At 56.2% G+C, this 16,443-nt stretch overlaps 1 protein-coding gene across 2 annotated transcripts in view; it reads left to right on the forward strand.

Moving 5' to 3' along the window:
- Positions 1-16,443, forward strand: part of KCNN1 (potassium calcium-activated channel subfamily N member 1) — a 47,078-nt gene that overhangs the window by 12,522 nt on the left and 18,113 nt on the right. For both annotated transcript variants that reach the window (XM_067559891.1, XM_067559900.1), the window contains exons 2-4: positions 8,918-9,358; positions 11,023-11,118; positions 14,169-14,587. In XM_067559891.1, coding sequence (XP_067415992.1) covers positions 8,999-9,358; positions 11,023-11,118; positions 14,169-14,587 — 875 coding nt within the window. In that variant the 5' untranslated portion in view covers positions 8,918-8,998. The remainder of the gene's footprint in view (positions 1-8,917; positions 9,359-11,022; positions 11,119-14,168; positions 14,588-16,443) is intronic.

Here is a 16,443-nt window from a genome sequence, read left to right on the forward strand (position 1 = left end):
GGGGATTGGCCTCAGGCTCGTGTGTGCACCCGTGTGACCAGCGTCCGGTCTGTGTGTCTGCGAGATCAGCTCCAGGCCAGTGTGCGTGACCATCCCGGGTCTCTGGGACCGTGTGTGCCCAGGGCCGGATTAACACAGGTAAACGAGGCACATGTCCAGGTCCCAGATTTGGGGGGGGAGAGAGGTAATTTGTGCGTGAACAGAAAATGTCCGTCACTTGAGCGAGTGGGGCTGTGACCTGGCGCAGGGGACGGCCAGGCCAGGCCAATTTGGGCAGCGTTGCCGCCCTGCGTGCCAGGTCTGTGCTGCTCGCTCAAGTGGGTGAAGCACGGTCAGTCCGCGGGCTGATCACGCCAGTGGAGGAGAGGCATCGACGGAGAGCAAGAGCTCACGCTGCAGAGCCAAGCCAGCCGGAGCCCAGGAGAGAGGCCGGAGGGCGCTGGGTGAAGACACCACGTCCTCCTCCCACTGCGCTGAGTGACTGGGGCGGCCGGGCTGGGAATTGACTGCCGTCACGCCTGTGGAACGGAGAGCTGCCCACATGTGCTGTTTCCCGTCCATCCATATATCGGCTGTGGGTGGTTATTCCCAGAAGGCAGGGCCCAGCAGCGTGTGTTTGTGGAGACCCCAGGGATGGCTCTGTGTGTGAGATCAGTCCCCAGACCCTGTTTCTATTCTGTCTCTCGCCCCAGCGTCCTTCACTGGCTGGAGGGGCTCCAGGCTGTCCACACTACTCCTGACCCTGTGCTGGGGAAATGGAGGAGCGGAGAGTCAGTGGGGGCCGAGCACCTGCAGCTCCAAGGAAAGTCAGCAGGGAGCCCTGGGCCAAGCAGAGCAGACAGGTCTGTGGCTTTCAGGCTGTCCTGGCAGAGTATCCTGCACGCCCCCATTGCCTTTGGGCTGCCCCTTCGCCCTCTCTTGGGGCCTGCTCAGTGCTGACAGTCACTGAGCGGGGAAGAGGGAGGAAAGTGCCGCTTGCTGAGGTTACTCGCACAAAGCGCCCCATTGGATTGTGACTGAGCGCCGCGGTGTCCTTGAGTTAACCCCCCCCCGCCCTTCAGACACACACGGAGGTGGGCTGCAGACTGGCCCCGGCTTTCAGCTCCCGAAGAACGCCGCCCAGAGCCGCCCAGCAGCTTGGCTGCCAGAGAAAGAAAGGGCAGCGGGGGGCTGTGCCATCAGCAGGGCTCAGACGTGAGCCCTTCGGCCCCGCCCCATGCACTTCAGCCGCTGGGGCTGAGAGGGGTCCCTCAGCTGACAGCAGTAGCAGGCAGTTATCCTCCGTGCGGAGGTGATGCACAGTTTGCTGGCACGTTGCACCCGTCCCCGGCTGCCGCTCCAGTGGTTATTTTGGTCGTCTGCCCCCGGATCGTAGGCAGCCTGGCCTTTGTCACTGGTAAAACGTGCCACAGAAAATCCTGAATTTCCTCTGCTCTGTAATTTAGAGTGTCTAGGGGCTGGGCGTGTCGGAGCATGAATTCCCCCATGGTCTCTCCCAGTGTCAGATCCCAAGGCAGCAGGACAGGGTAATTTTTGCTTGACTTCCCCCTTCTCCCTTTTTAAAGTGACTCTGCTCGCCAGCTCTGTAATTACCTAGACAGCGCTGCTCGGAGGCTGGGGTTCCACCGGCGTGGCAGGGGGAGAGCGGCGTGCTGGGGGCGTGAGTGCCTGGGCTGTAATTATCCCTGCCACATCACGCCCGCTCGGCTGGAAGTAGCTCGGGGTGGGAGCAGGGACTCCTGGGGCGGCACTCCTCAGCGATGGGTGCAGGCTGGCCGTAGTGTGCGGGGAGGCGCTGTCAAAGCTGATTGGTACCTTGGCTCCTTGCTAAGTGCTGGTTGAGTTGTTAGTGTGTGATTGTTTGCGTGGGGGGTTGTGAGCACCTATCTCTGGGTGTGTTGCTGTGTGAAGCCACAGCGGGGTTTGTGTGTGAAAATGTATGTGATCACAAGCAAGTGTGCGTGTGTGTGAGAGAGAGCACGAGTGTGTGTGTGACTGTTGTGTATACGATTTTGTGTGTTGTATGTGTGAGATGGTGTGTGCGCCTCTACAATTGAAACTAGCTCAGTAAGCGTCAGCCTCTGGCTCCCCGTTTTTGACCCTCCGACCCTCACTCCTGCCCCAGTTTTATCGTTCATTGTCCCCCAGAATTATTTTAATATACTAGCTCCGCCCCTTAGGCTGGGGGAAGGGCCCTCGATTGTGGGCGGGCAACGACGTTCCCCAGATTCTCAATAGATCAAACTAGAGCCGGGCGATTTTTTTTTTTTTTTTTTTGGACCGAAACATTTTTTCCCCCAGTGAACAATGCAGGTTCGGTGACCCCAGCATGTTCTGTGATTTTGCCAGATTGTCCCAGTGGAAAAGAAACCTTAAACAAACAAAAACATTCCAAAAAACTCAAAATGCCGCACAATGATGAATCCACATGACGTCGGTTTGAAGTTTCTTTAATGTTATTGTTTAAAAAAAAAAAAAAATTTAAAATGCTCAGGGTCAAAGCAAAACATTTATTTCGACCCAAACCAATTATTCTTTCACTTTTGATTTGTCGAAAATTTTGAAATTTTCATTTTCAGTTTAACCCCAAATGATTTCCCCCCCAATTATTAGTAGTAGTAGTAGTAGTATTTTTGGAATTGCCAGCGAAGAGATGGCTCCGTTAGTCACACAGCTGTAATGGAAGCGACACTGCGTGTTACCCCATTCTAAGGCCTGGGACGTTTCCGGCCCGAGGATCTAGCCCACGCTTCTGGTCTTGCTTTGTTGTCTCTGAACCCACCTCCTGTATTTTCACCAGCCTTCCTTCCTCCTCCTGAAAGGAAGCTGGGCGTCCTGTGCTTTAATCACCTTCCCCTGTAGCTCGCTCCCTGTGTTTCTCTGTGTCCCATGTCCTTCAGAGACATGTCTTCGATCTGGCCCCCACAGCTCCCAAAGCCGGGACCAGAACAGAACATTTCCACTTCTGCTGGCTCCCTTGACTTTGTTCCTGTGATTCTTGTTCATTAATTTCTGTTCAGATAAACAATGTAGATCTCCAGGGCCCTGGCGAAATGAGTCTCCGAGAACTGGAAGGAGAGGTGCTTTTGTTCCGTCTGCCACCCGGGGAGATCTTGGCTGGAGTAATTCCAGGCTAGCCAGTGTGAAGTGGGGATGCTTTCTGGGTTCTCCTGGAATAGCGCTCCTATCACACGGCCAGGTCTTTTGTGATAAGCTGAGTTAGGCCTGGTCAGTAGTTGGAGGAGAGACCAGCATGGAAAACGCAAGTGGCGCGGGAGCTCGCGGTTTTGATGAATTGCTCCTGACCTGCAGCTTCAGGGGGTGCCTTTCAGATGAACTGTGCAGCCAAGCCGCTCGCTGCTGTCACCAAGAATTCCTGTTGCTCTGGTTAAGCAGGGTGATGCATTGCGCCCCAGAGGTGGGTGCATTTCAGTGGCAGGTGGTGGGATCCCTGGACGTCTGCTTTGAGGTGACAGCAGTAGATCAGGGCTGCTGCTATGGTGGGGTTATTCTCTGGAGGCAACAGCGGCAGCTGCGCTATGAACGAAAGACCGCTGAGTTCCTTCGCACAGTGGTTTGTACAGAGCGCGGAAGATAGAGTCCTAGGGCTGGAAGGGACCTCGAGAGGTCGTCTAGTCCAGTCCCCTGCACTCATGGCAGGACCGAGTAATATCTAGACCATCCCTGACAGGTTTGTCTAACCTGCTCTAAAAAATCTCCAAGGATGGAGATTCCACCGCTTCCCATGGCAATTTATTCCAGTGATTAACCACCCTGACAGTCAGGAAGCTTTTCCTAGTGTCCAACCTAAACCTCCCTTGCTGCAGTTTAAGCCCATTGCGTCGTGTCCTGTCCTCAGAGGTTAGGAAGATGCAAAGTGCTGTTTAAGGGTTAAATATTCCTCTGTATTCAGCCTCTGGTTGCTTGTTCTCTTGACTGTATCAGTCACCCTCCAGGAGCTGGGGCTGCCTCAGACGCGCCAGCCAACACACACGCACAGATCCACGGGCGACCAGATCTGTGTCTTGGTGCCTCTCACTAACCTGCTCCAGAATCAACAGCCCAGTGGTGCCCGTCTGCCCCCTAAGCCCTCCCTACTCCCAGCTACCCTGGTGCAAGCACAGCAGTGGATTTTACAAGCTACTGTAAGTGTCACTGGGTGTCGGTGGGTGAATTCGTACCTGCTGGATGCTTTTAAAAGACCTTGTGGTCCTGGGAAATCGCACAGGGCCCTTCTTTTCTTGTTTTCTTTTTTTTAACCAGCCTGCAGCTGTTCCATGCAGCAAGGAGTTCAGTGGCCGACTTGCTTGCAGGTCGTTTCTGCAGATCTTTGTAACTCTCAGCTCTGCAGTTGCCCAGCTAAGCTGTGTGCATGCTCTGCAGTGAGCTGCCTTTTGAGATGGCATTTATATTTTGGTAAAAACCCTCTAGACGCCCATCCCAGGTGTGTGTGTGTGTGTGTGTCTCCACCTATCAGTCTAATCAGTGTATGCACGTTATCTGCGTGTGTGTATCCTATAACCTTAGACATATATTTATGTGTGTTTTTTCTACCAATACCTGAGTTTAATGTTTAACTGCAGTGCATGTTACAAAATAAAGTTGGACCACACTGTATACCTGGTCTCTGTTTTCTCATGTGCACTGCAGTTAAGTGCTACCCTTTGAATTGGCCGGCTGCCCAGACATTTAAATATATACCGTCTGACCCGCAGTACTGTATGTTTTGTGTACGCTTCCACACTGCAAATGCCCTCCTCCATCTCACTGCATTTAGAATCAGGTTTATGAGGTTATGTGTGGTGCCTCTCTTCGGATATATAAGGTATGGAAAAAAAAAAACGGGGCCTGGGAGAGAGTTTTGTGCATGGAGCTTTGCAGCAGAGAGCACTGAGATCCTCTCGGCTTGGTACCTGGGAGCCTCCCAGGGATGGCCCGTAACCTCACCCCCCTCGTGAGATGGGGAATTGCAGCTTGATCAGCAGGGAGCCATGGCTCAGAGGGATGCCGTGACTGGAGAGCCAGTGGCAGAGCTGGGTACGGAGCCTTCCACCCCACACCAGCCCCTTTCACCCATGCCCATCACCGTGGTACCTGAGCACCCGCTCGCCAAGGGTAGGTCTGACCTTGCCTTTTCTTTTTTGTGTGCTCTGTTTCTCTGCGCCGACCAGGAATGCCCTGCGGTGGGTCGTAATCCCTGTCCCCCCGCCTCCATTTTCCAGGTGAAATCTCTGGAAATCAAGGGCAAATCATATGGATTGTTTCTGACCCTGTTTGTTCTCTCTCTCTCTCTCTCTCTCTCTCTCTCTTTCTTGCATTATTCTTTCCGAGCGATTATCTGAATGAAGCAGCTCTGGCACCTGGGGATCATTCACTGTGCTTGAGTGGCAACTTGTGTGCGCGTGTGTGCGTGCGTGCGTGCGTGCGTGTGTGTTGCTCAAGCTTTGCCGGGGGGGGGGAATGTCCTACCCTGAGTTGATGGGTTCTCAACCGCAGGTCAGAGGGCACAGTCACCTGCAGTCTTTGCACCTAGGAGGGCAGGGGGGTCTCGGAATTATGGGGGGAGGGGGGTCTCCAAACTTTCTTCTGTTGTCACATGGGGCCGTGGTTTTGATGACACAGCCTCACCCTTCCCACCCTGGTCCTTATCCTTCCTGCAAACAGGGACCTCTGTTGGGACATTGACCTTCACAACTCAGCCTCAAGGAGCTGAAACAAGACCCACTTATTTGGCCCCGTGGCCACAAGGTGGGAATGGCTTTGGAGATTGGGCTGGATTTGCCACACCCCATCACCAGCCAGCTGCCATCCCAATGCACCAGCGAGCAGCATTGTCCCCCCTGGGTCTGCAGGCTCGCTGCGTTCTCTCGACGGGCTTTCGGCGTCCTGCGGTGTCCCAAGTAGTTAGCCTGATCTGTGCCTCCCCTTGGAGAGAGAGGAAACAGAGGACCGCATCCATAGCCCGTGGACAGCAGTAGGCCTCCCATTGACTTTGACGGGCTTTGAACCCATCCCAGGGAGAGCAGGGCTTAGGTTTGTGGGGCGGGTCCAGTTCCGCATCTTCTCCTGGCCTTTCTCAGGAGTACTCAAGAGCAGAGCAGAGCCGTTGGAGGTCTCAGCGGCTGCTTTCGGGGAGGAGCTTGGAAATGTGAGGAGAAGCCATCCTGCCTTGTGTTACCTTTCCCGACTGCAGGTGGGCCATGCAGGGGCTGGATGACGGTGCTCAGCACTACCTCTGTCCCCTTTTCTGTGTACCCAGGAAAGCCCCCAGCCCTGCTGCTGTTAGGCTCTGACAGCTTTTTGGAAAGAGGGTTTTGATTTTCATGCTCATCTGCAATGCTTGGGTCTAGTGACGGGGCAGGCTGCTTCAAGCAAGATTTAGAGGCTTTTCATGTCCTTGCAAGAACGAGAGGGGCCATTCCACAGAGCTGGACGGTGGCAAATTGACATCTGGCAAAGGAAGTGCTTCTCCACCCAGGGTGCAGCGAGCCACTTGACACGGCAGCATTGAGACCAAGAGCTGAGCAGCGCTCAGAAAAGCGGTGCAGAGGACGTGTAATGAGAATAGCCAGCATTACAGCCGGCAATTATGAAAAATAAATAGCTTAGAGCTTTGGAAGGGCTCTAAACCCTCATGCTTCAAGGCATGAGCCCCAATCTCTAATAGGGGTCAGGAAGGAAATTTCCCTGGGAGAAGGTTATCCCTCCTGTAGGATTTTTCTCTCTGATACTGGCTAATGTAGGGGACAGGCTAGATGATTTGTCAAAACCAAAACTGTTCATGGGAAAGAGGCAGTTTAGACACATCTCCTGATGGGGGAAAGAAATGAAAAAAAGATTTAAAATTGTTGGAATGGAATGTTAGGCCATTTTCTAAATGAACCGTTTTGGTTCATAATGGCTTTTTGTTTCAAAATTTTACTTAATTTACACGTAAAAGAATTCCTTCTTCTTCTTCTTTTTTTTTTTTTTAAAGGTCAACATCAAAATGAAATGTTTAGAAACTCTCAAAACCAAACATTTTGATTGGCCTGATCTGAATTTTTTGGTGTTTTTGTTATCAGTTTGTGAAAATGTCTTAGATTTTGACTTTGTCCTGATTCAGGATGGGAAAATTTTTTGAAAACTCAAAAATTGTCATGAGATGGGAAATTCTCATTTCCTGTTCAACACTAGCTAGATAGTCCTGTGGTCCAACCCAGAACTGCAGTTCCTATGTTCCTGTGACTATATAGCCATGCATGTTTGTGTATGCATGCGCACATACACAGACTTTCCTCTTCTCTTCCTGCCCTGGCTCCAATGCAAGCAGAGAACCTTGAAGTCGCCTGGGTTGCCTGGGTGGGTGATTTTTGTAACATCCCCCTGCCAGCTATACTAAGCCCAAACAAACTCGTTTCAGTAGTGACTGCGCCTCAGAGTTGGAGCGATTGGCCTGGATGTGCTGGCTCCAGAGCGGGTGGGGAAGCATCATTCCAAATCTGCTGTGGGCGCTCTGTCTCGATGTGCATGCGCTCGGCTAACAGACAGGAGATTCATTCCCCAATCCGTGCCCCGCGCCAGATGCAGGCCATTAATCAGTGCCTGGGAAAGGCCTGTTTGCCAGCCAGCAAGATGGCTCTGCACAGTTCAGGAACAATCAAAGTCTCATTAGAGGGACCCGGACAGACCTGTCCACGCCCCGTTTGCGGCTGCAGCCCTTCCCTTCCCACTAGGCAGCAAACTACAAAGCATCTACCTCGGCAACCCTTGCCTGTCTGCCGATGGTACATGCTGTGTAGGTCAGTGATTTTTATTCTCTTCTTGACTTTCCCCTGTCCCACTTAGCAACATGGGAAGGGCAGCGTGGTCACGCACCCGACAGCTGTTTGTGACCCGCCCCCCCAGGCTCGTGATCCTGTCCCTTAAATGAGTCACTACAACCTGCCACTGTCCAACCCCCCACCCTGGGGTCATTTCAGCTGGGCCCGGAATTCTTCGCTGCCTGCATGACCCTGTCGCTGTGAGTCGCCACCGTTCCCGGGTGGTCAAAGGGATCCCTGTGCACAGTTAAGTTTGTAAAATACCTTTGGGATCAAAGTGTTTTAACTAGCTGAGTTGTTGGTTTATTTTTTTTGGGTGTCTTTGGGAGTGTTCGGATGTGAGAGCAGGAACTGGCAGCCAGGACTCCTGGGTTCTATTCCCAGCCCTGGGAAGGGTGTATTGCCTAGTGAGTAGAGCTGGTAACAATGCCTTAGCATGTGCACCTGTAGCCCAAGGGGCTGCAGAATTCTTTTTCTTTCTTTCTTTCTCTATCTATTTTTTACAGAGTGCCCATCACCAGAGCATCTGAGCTGCATTATACCCCGCCCCATCCTGTCATTGTCCTCTCCTCCTGGCCTGCTGCCCAGGTGTGAATTTCACCTTGCCTGGCGGTTACGTTGTTTTGCAATGGTCCCAAGGGTGGGCAAGGCCGGGCAGACACACCCCGCACCTCTAGGCCAGGCCCTTGCAGCCTTCTCACCCAGCATAGTCCCTGCCTCTGGGCCTCCCCATCCATTCGCTAATGGGGCGTTTATCTTCACACTTCTACAGCTCAGCATCTTGGACTGTCGGGCGTCTCCCTGCCCGATGGGTGGGGTGAGCGCCCCGGATCACCACCACCTCGTCGCTGCAAGGGAACTGGGGTTTGAGGGCAGCTCAGGGCGTTTGAGAACAGGCTGAGGCCTGCACTGCCTTCTCTGCCCATCCTGCCGGGCTGTGATTCTCGAGAAGCGACGTGGACTAATAATAACTAGCCCTCCACCCGCATTAGCTCAACTCCGGCTGTACAGAACGGAGGCTGCAGGCCTGGGCGAAGAAGGGGGCGTGCTCTCCCCTGCCCCCTCTGCTCTCTCTGACCCCAGGTCTGTGTCTCTCTAACCCCGTCTCCTTCCAGGTAAATGCGGACTCCCCAGTTCTGAACCATGCTGGATCCAAGCCGGCGTCCAGCCAGCCTGACCCCTTCAGCGAGATAGCCATGAACAGCTGCAAGTACAATGGAGGCGTGGTCCGAGCCCTGAGCAGCCCGAGCGCCTCCCAACGCGAGCTGCGCGCCGAGACCCAGCCCCTGCAGACCCTCCACAGCGCCGGCTTGGAGGTGGTGGTCTCCAGGACGGAGCAGGCCAAGGGCTCGGACCCCAGCTGGGAGGCGGAAAAGGAGCGGGAGGCGCGCTCCCGGAACCAGAGGAAGAACCAGAACGTCGGCTACAGGCTGGGCCACCGGCGGGCCCTCTTCGAGAAGCGCAAGCGCCTGAGTGACTACGCCTTGATCTTCGGGATGTTCGGCATCGTCGTCATGGTGACCGAGACAGAGCTCTCCTGGGGCGTCTACACCAAGGTAGGGACCGCGGCCGGTCGTGGAGCCGGGGACTCGGGGGACGGACGGGCCTGGTGCTGAGGAGAGGCTGGGGCAAGTCCTGCTTGGGCCCTATGGGGATCACCCTTGGGAAGGAGAAGATCCTGGGCGTCCCGGCCCTGGAGTATAAGTGAAACTTAGCTGGCTCCTCGCGCTCGCGCTGGGCCCGTGCCCAAGGGTGAATTTCATCCTGGTGGGTGGACCCGGGAGCTGGAGACCGGGTGAGTGCAAGACGGCCGCGTTAGCGTTTGTACAGCACCTGGCACACTGCGGCTCAGGACCGGATCGCGGCAGGGATAAGGAAAGCATATGAGAGAGATGGGGGGGGGAGAGGGGGTTTGAATGTCTGCTTGATGGGGGGAGCGCACGTGGATCTGTTGGTGGGTCTGTCTGGGGGAAGGTGGACGTGTTTAAACGTGTGTGTCGGAGCGTCCCAGAGCCTGTCTGTGAGCGTGTGAGCGCGCGTGCACTGGAGCATCTGTGGGTGTAGGCATGCCGGTGGGCGTGCGCGGACGTAGGTGTGTGTCTGCTCTCTGTGTATCGTGTGTGCGCTCCCTGTGCGTCTGGGTTTGCACCGACCCCAGCGCTGGCTTTCCTCCTGGAGCGGCACTGAGGATTAATGGACCCTGGCCTTCGCCGAGACGTCTGACGCTGATGGGCGCTTTGTGCTGACAGCGTAAACAGTCCTGGCTCAGCGAGATGCTTTATCATTCTTGTCCGGCTGGCTCCGCTCCGTGACCAGTGAATCGTACCCCCTGCAAATGCAGAAATGGCGGGGGGGGAAGGACCAGATAGACTCATTCATGCAAATAACCCCCCTGCCCCTGGCACGCTCCCGTACGGCTCGCTGGTCCAGCGCTCCCTCTGCCGACTGCATGTTGGGCACGTGGGGAGGGTTTGTCTGTGACTTCAGAGACCCAGCTCTTGCCGCTACAGAAGCTGGCATGCACATCTGTCCCCAGAGAGCTGGCAGCCTCCAGCGCGAGGCACTGATGCCCAGAACCAGTCCCCGGGGACTCTGGAGAGCTGGATTCTATTCCTGGCTCCTCCTCGGACCAGCTGGGTGAACTGGGGCGAGTCGCATCGCCTCCGTGCCTCAGTTTCCCTGTCTGTGAAAGAAAGGTGGATCCTAATACTTCTCCGGCGGGGGGAGCTGGGAGGCTTAACGGATTATTGCCAAATGCTGGCTGACCACAATAGAGAGGGGCAGAGGGTTAGCATTAAGAATAGCAGTGCGGCCAGGTTGGCATGGGCCACCCGCCCGAGTGCAAGACCCTCTGAGGTCCTAGGTACCCGCCCTGGGCATTACGCCGCTCAGCTGCTGCGTGGACTCACTTGAGATGCCAGCAGCCCAGCCTGGAGTTCAGAGCAGGCGTGGCCGCCTGGTGGCTGATGGCCTGCCCAAGGATTGGAGCACTCCCAGAGTCAGGATCCCTGCGGCATGCCGGTGGTTTGCCGGGCTGCCGCTCAAGGCACAGTTCACCCATGAAGAGATGCTGAGTCCCAGCAGCGCTGCACAGGGTCTTCCCCGACGGATCCGTGTGTGCCTGTTGAAAGAGCAGAGCTCAGACCATCCCCGCCATTGGTCGCAGCGTGAAGGGGAAACCAGGCCTGACGCTGCTCCTCTCTCTGTCTCCCCCTTTTAGGCGTCTTCGTATTCATTTGCACTGAAATGCCTGATCAGCTTTTCCACCATGATACTTCTGGGCCTCGTCATCATGTACCATGCCCGAGAAATCCAGGTGAGCCGCCCACCCCGGCGCACGTCCCCGCCCCTCTTCCACAGCGGGCGGCGGGGGGAGCGGAGTTGGTGCGGTCACCGGGCGCCGCTGATGGGAGCGTGAAATCCGATGGGAACCTTCTTCTGGGAATCCCAGTGCATGTGGTCTAGAGCCCAGCTCGAACCAAACCCTACCCTGTTCCTGAGACCTGGCACCAGCTCTCCAGGGAGCCTGGGTTTGTCCAGTACAGGGGGCGCCTGGTTAGCCGTCCTGGCTGGGTGGACGTGTTGTAGCTTTCCCAGAGCTGCAACACTCAGACCTGGATCCCGGTTTCTCAAGCCCTTCCTCCCCCGCAAAGTTCAGAGGGGTTTGAAGCAGGGAGGGGTTTGAGACTGTCTCTGAGCCCCACAACTGTGCTCCTGTCAGATCGAAGAGGAAGAGCAGGGTCAGGAAGGGCTGGAACCTTTCCGAAGAGCTGCGGGCCGGATTTCCAAGGTTCAGAACCCTCCACGGGACTCGGCTGTTCACAAGAACTCTGCTCCCTTTTAGGGTCAGATTTGTGAGCGGCGTCCGCAGGCTCCCGTTGTGACGTTTATGGGCAGGTTTCGCCCAGCACCCAATGTGCTGCAAATCCAGCCCTGAGCTCTTTTAAAAGGATCTGGCTCCTTCTGACCCAACCCGACCCGACCCAGCTCAGCTTCTCCAATCCCACGTAGCTGGGAGGCCTCCAAGGAACAGGGTGGTGCTGCAGGAAGCAGGGCTGACAAGTCACCTTTCATCTGAGACCGTGCTGATGGCCGGGTGAAATGCTCCCCCGGGGCAGGAGACCCATGGCCCACTTATTAAGATCTATGTTGACGGCTTAAGGGAGACTTTACTAACACGTGGTTAGCACATCCTTCGGCTCAGAGGTCCTGACCTTTTGTGGCATGAAAATCTGCGCAGCACCATTCACAGGGTTGCCAGCTGCTGTGCCCTGCCCTTTAATTACATCTTCCCCATAGTGAATTAACTCCCGTAGTTTCAGTTGGGGGGGGAGGAATTCTTCTTCATTTCCTGTCCTAAGCTGCTGTGTATCTTGCACAGTGGCTGCATCCCACTCCATGAAAAGAGATCCCCCTTCTCATCCCTGAGCGCTTGCTCTGGTTAATTGCGCAGGTTAATTCAGTCGAGTGCTGATAGCCCTCCAGGACCATCTCACGGTTCCCCTGGGCCATATTTTCTTGCCCTCTGCCTACTCCCAAATCTGGCCCCAGCTGAAGTCAGGAGGGGCGAAGGGATGGAGAATCAGAGCCCTGGCTCTTATCCTAACTGAGGGGGTGTCTGCGTTTGGAGCTGAAAGGTGTAATTTCCAGCTCAGATGGACATACCAGTGCTAGCTCGGAGCGAGTGTGGGTGTTAAAATAGCTGCACAGCACGGCCGTGATGGCATGAGCAGTGGGAAGGGCTGGCTGCCCAGCGCGATCCCGCCCGAGCCGCGAGGAAAGCACATGGGGCAGCCAGCCCGTTGCATTTCAGTGACTCTGTCGCTGGTTTCAGGGCGAGAGCTTGATCAGGGCTAGTGCGGGTCTGTCTGCTCCAGCTGAATTGTAAGCAAAGCCGGAGTCTCTTGGAAGTTTGTGCGTCTGTAGCAGCGCTGATAAATGGTTCCTGTCGGGGGCTGGAGGGAATTACTGAATAGACCAGCAGAGAGAGGGGCCTGCAGAGGGGCCACCCTGCCCTGACTTGACGGACAAAGCAAGCAAGCTCTGTGCAACCTATGTGAGTGCCAGGGAAGGTGGAAAATCCCGGCTGCAAGCCCCGGGATGAGAGCGTCCCAGCTGCGGAAGGCTGCGAAGCAGTGGCTTTGGGCTGGGTGGTGCGTGCGGTCATTACTCAGACGAACAGCTCCAGCTGTTGCAGGTGGCCCATGGGGCATCCATCTTCAGGCAGGGCTTCTGCTGGAGAGCCCTCCCGGCCGCTTCCAGTGCCGAGTGGGCCCTGGAGGAGCCTGGCGGAATCCCAGGAGAAGATTGCAGGGCTGAATTGCTAAGAGTCGTCCCATGAAAACGTTGTTATTGGCAGAAATTACCGCTGAGGCAGCGCCACAGGCAACCTGCTGCTGATGGCAGGGAGCAGGGAAAAAATCCATTTTGCAGTGGGTGAGATGAACCCTCTCTCAACCCACGTTTTCCTGCTGCGTTCAGAACAGGGCTTCAATGAGGGGGACTCATCTCTCCGGGTACGTATTCACTGCCGGCAACAAATTCGCCGCCGTCAAGACCGATCTATCCGGATTGACTGAGCGGCCAGCGAAGACCTCGCTCGCTCGATCCGGAAGTCGGCTGGTGAAAACCACCCCCTCGAGCGGCGCGGCGCAGCGAAGACGCCACGCCCGACGGACGTGACAAAGCCGACGGGCGTGACGCGAACTACTCTGCCTCCCTCCCGTCGGCTGCCGCCGAATTTTAAGGGAAGTGTCGAGCCAGGCCTCCCCTTCTGCTCTGCACATCCGGCACCGGGCGCCGGCGGGGCGGACAGGAAGGCCCTTGTTTTTATTTATCACCAGTCCAGCCGGGTGTCGCTGAAGGACTAGAAGGTCGGTCCGCTGGGTAGCGAGCTGGGCGAGGTGGCAGGAGGGGTGAGTTCAATTCTCACCTCTCCCGCTGGCTTTCGGCATGCCCGAGGGTGAGTCGGTTTCTAGGCCTGGCTTCCAGGCTGCCCAGTGAAGGGGGATAACAATCCTCCCTGTAGCCGTCTTGTCCATGGAGGTCGTTCGCTCTCCCGGGCAGGCTCTGATCTCCGTTGCGGCTCACAGCTTGCTCCTCGGCGCGAACGTCTCACCACTGCTTGTCACGTGGCAGTCTCTGGGGACCCACACCTGAGCCGAGGGCCATGTTGTGCCGGGCCCGGCCCTACACATCCCACAGTCTAGGCAGAGGAAGGGTGAGAGGGGAAGGGGTTTGTCCAAGGTCAGCCAGCGGGGCCGGACCCAGAACTCACCTCTCCTGACTGCCAGCTCCATGCGAGGCCTTTCGACCCATCCCAGCGCATGGCCCTGCCCCTAACCCGCCCCTCCTCTCCCCACGCAGCTCTTCATGGTGGACAACGGCGCGGACGACTGGAGAATAGCCATGACCTACGAGCGGATCTTTTTCATCACCCTGGAGCTGATCGTCTGTGCCATCCACCCCATCCCGGGCGAGTACCTCTTCACCTGGACGGCCCGGCTGGCCTTCACCTACACCCCCTCGGTGGCCGACGCCGACGTGGACATCATTCTCTCCATCCCCATGTTCCTGCGCCTCTACCTGATCGGGCGCGTCATGCTGCTGCACAGCAAGCTCTTCACCGACGCCTCCTCCCGCAGCATCGGCGCCCTCAACAAGATCAACTTCAACACCCGCTTCATCATGAAGACCCTCATGACCATCTGCCCCGGCACCGTGCTGCTGGTCTTCAGCATCTCCTCCTGGATCATCGCCGCCTGGACGGTCCGCGTGTGTGAGAGGTAAGGGCGGCTCCTCCTCCTCCTCCTCCTCGTGGGGGGGGGGCGGGGCGGGCTCTTCTCACGTTCCCTTCGGAGGGGCTCGGACCCTCTGGCGTGTGGCACCGAGATGCAGCTGGAGACACTCGGGGCTCCCTTAAATAGCCCTGAGCTAGGGACCCCTTAATAGGTCCTTCCCCCCTCCACAAGCAGAGGGAAAGGGCCCTTAGGTGGGCTGCTACCGGCTTCAGTCATAGATACCACCACCGAGGAGCCCTCGTCATGGCCTGGGAGCCCAGAGTGCCAGGCGCTGTACAGACCCAGAATAAAAAGACGGTCCCTGCCCCAAAGATCTTCCAATCTAAGCATAAGAGATGGTACCAGCCCTTCCTTAAAGGGGAAGCCTTCATGTGCTCAGCCCATGTGTCTGACATTTGGGGAGGGGGGGTGCAGAGAGATGGCTTTTTCACCATAGACACGCTCTGAGGTGCTTGGAAATTAAAGCTTTGGAAGTGTCTCCAGTTGTATTTTAATTCGGCAGCAGCTCTGATGCCCCCATCAGCCGCCTTGGCTGACCTCGGCCAGGAGGGTTCACTGCCAGACAGCCAGGCTTTCACCTCGACTTGACGATTGGGAAAATAACCGTGCTGCTTTTAAGCACCCGGCATAGCACTCTAGGGGAGGTGGCATGCTGGCGTCTCCCCAAGGAGGCCAGGGATTTGGGGGTCATTGTGCGGTTGCTGATGTCACCTATGAGCATGTGGGCGGGGGCTGATTTGCTTTGGCCGGCTGCTGTGACGGGCGGGAGCCTTTCTGAGTGCGTGCTGGGGAGTCGACTCGAGGTGGCCGATCCAGAGCGAGTTCAGCGCGCTGCGTGCTCCTGCCCTGCATTAGCTCTTCCTTTCTTTGCCATTTCGGAAATAAAAGCCAGCGAGGGTGCACGGCTTTGCCCCTTATTTGTGGGCACCACCACGATGGGACCTGGTGGCATCAATGGGCGTGTGAAAAGAGCAGTGAAAGAAAGAACTAATGTAATGTCTCCAGGAGAGAGAGCGCGGTGTATGCCACTCGCTCTGCAAGACCCTCCGTCTTGAGCTGACTTTTAGCCTGGCCTCCCTGGATATAGGCAAGCGGCCTCCTTGGTTCCAGTTCTGCACAGCTCTGCCCCACGCTTCCATAGCTACGTACCCCGCAGTTAAAAACAAGTGCCACAAATCATCCTATGGCTAAGCACTGCAAACTCCACTTGGACGGAATTCCCACTGGCACCATCTGGTGCCCCAGGTGAATTTGGTCTGACGATCTCTTTAGCCCACGCTCAGGGCTCCAGAACTAGTAGCCGGTGCCCCCAAAAGACGGAGCCATTTGTTATGTCAAGCTGATGGCTGCCCCCAGCCCGGGCAAGTGCGGGGGGATCAGTCCCTGACAGATGTGTGCAGCTGGGTCTCTGTGGTATGGACTGAGCTATTCTCCGGGGCATCAGGAGGCTAAGAAAAGAACCCAAGTTTTGTTTAAATGTCATGATTTTTATGCCACCCTCCTGATTTTGGGGGGCCTGACACTGATTTTTGGACCCTCCGAGTTGGCCACACTTCCATGTAGAGAGGGTACCAGTGGCGGGACAGGTGCAGAGAGCTAATTCTCCCTCCCCACAGCCCGCCTTCAGGCGGAGCCGAGATGCACACTGAGCTGTTCCCGTCACACTTTGCTTTCCACTAAGATGAGCCGCTGAGCCCCAACGCCAGTTTGTCCCCGACCTTGGGTTTCTCCCCACGTCTCTCCCTGCTCCACCCCTTCAACCTTTGTTCTTCCCTTCTCCGCCAGATCTCTTTGCCCCCTGCCTGGAGTGACGCCTCTGCTTGGCTGGCAGCGATGCAAGG

The sequence above is a fragment of the Emydura macquarii genome, unplaced genomic scaffold, assembly GCF_026122565.2.
Source record: "Emydura macquarii macquarii isolate MOO-44397 ecotype Brisbane River unplaced genomic scaffold, CSIRO-AGI_Emac_v2 contig_306, whole genome shotgun sequence".
NCBI lineage: Eukaryota > Metazoa > Chordata > Testudines > Chelidae > Emydura > Emydura macquarii.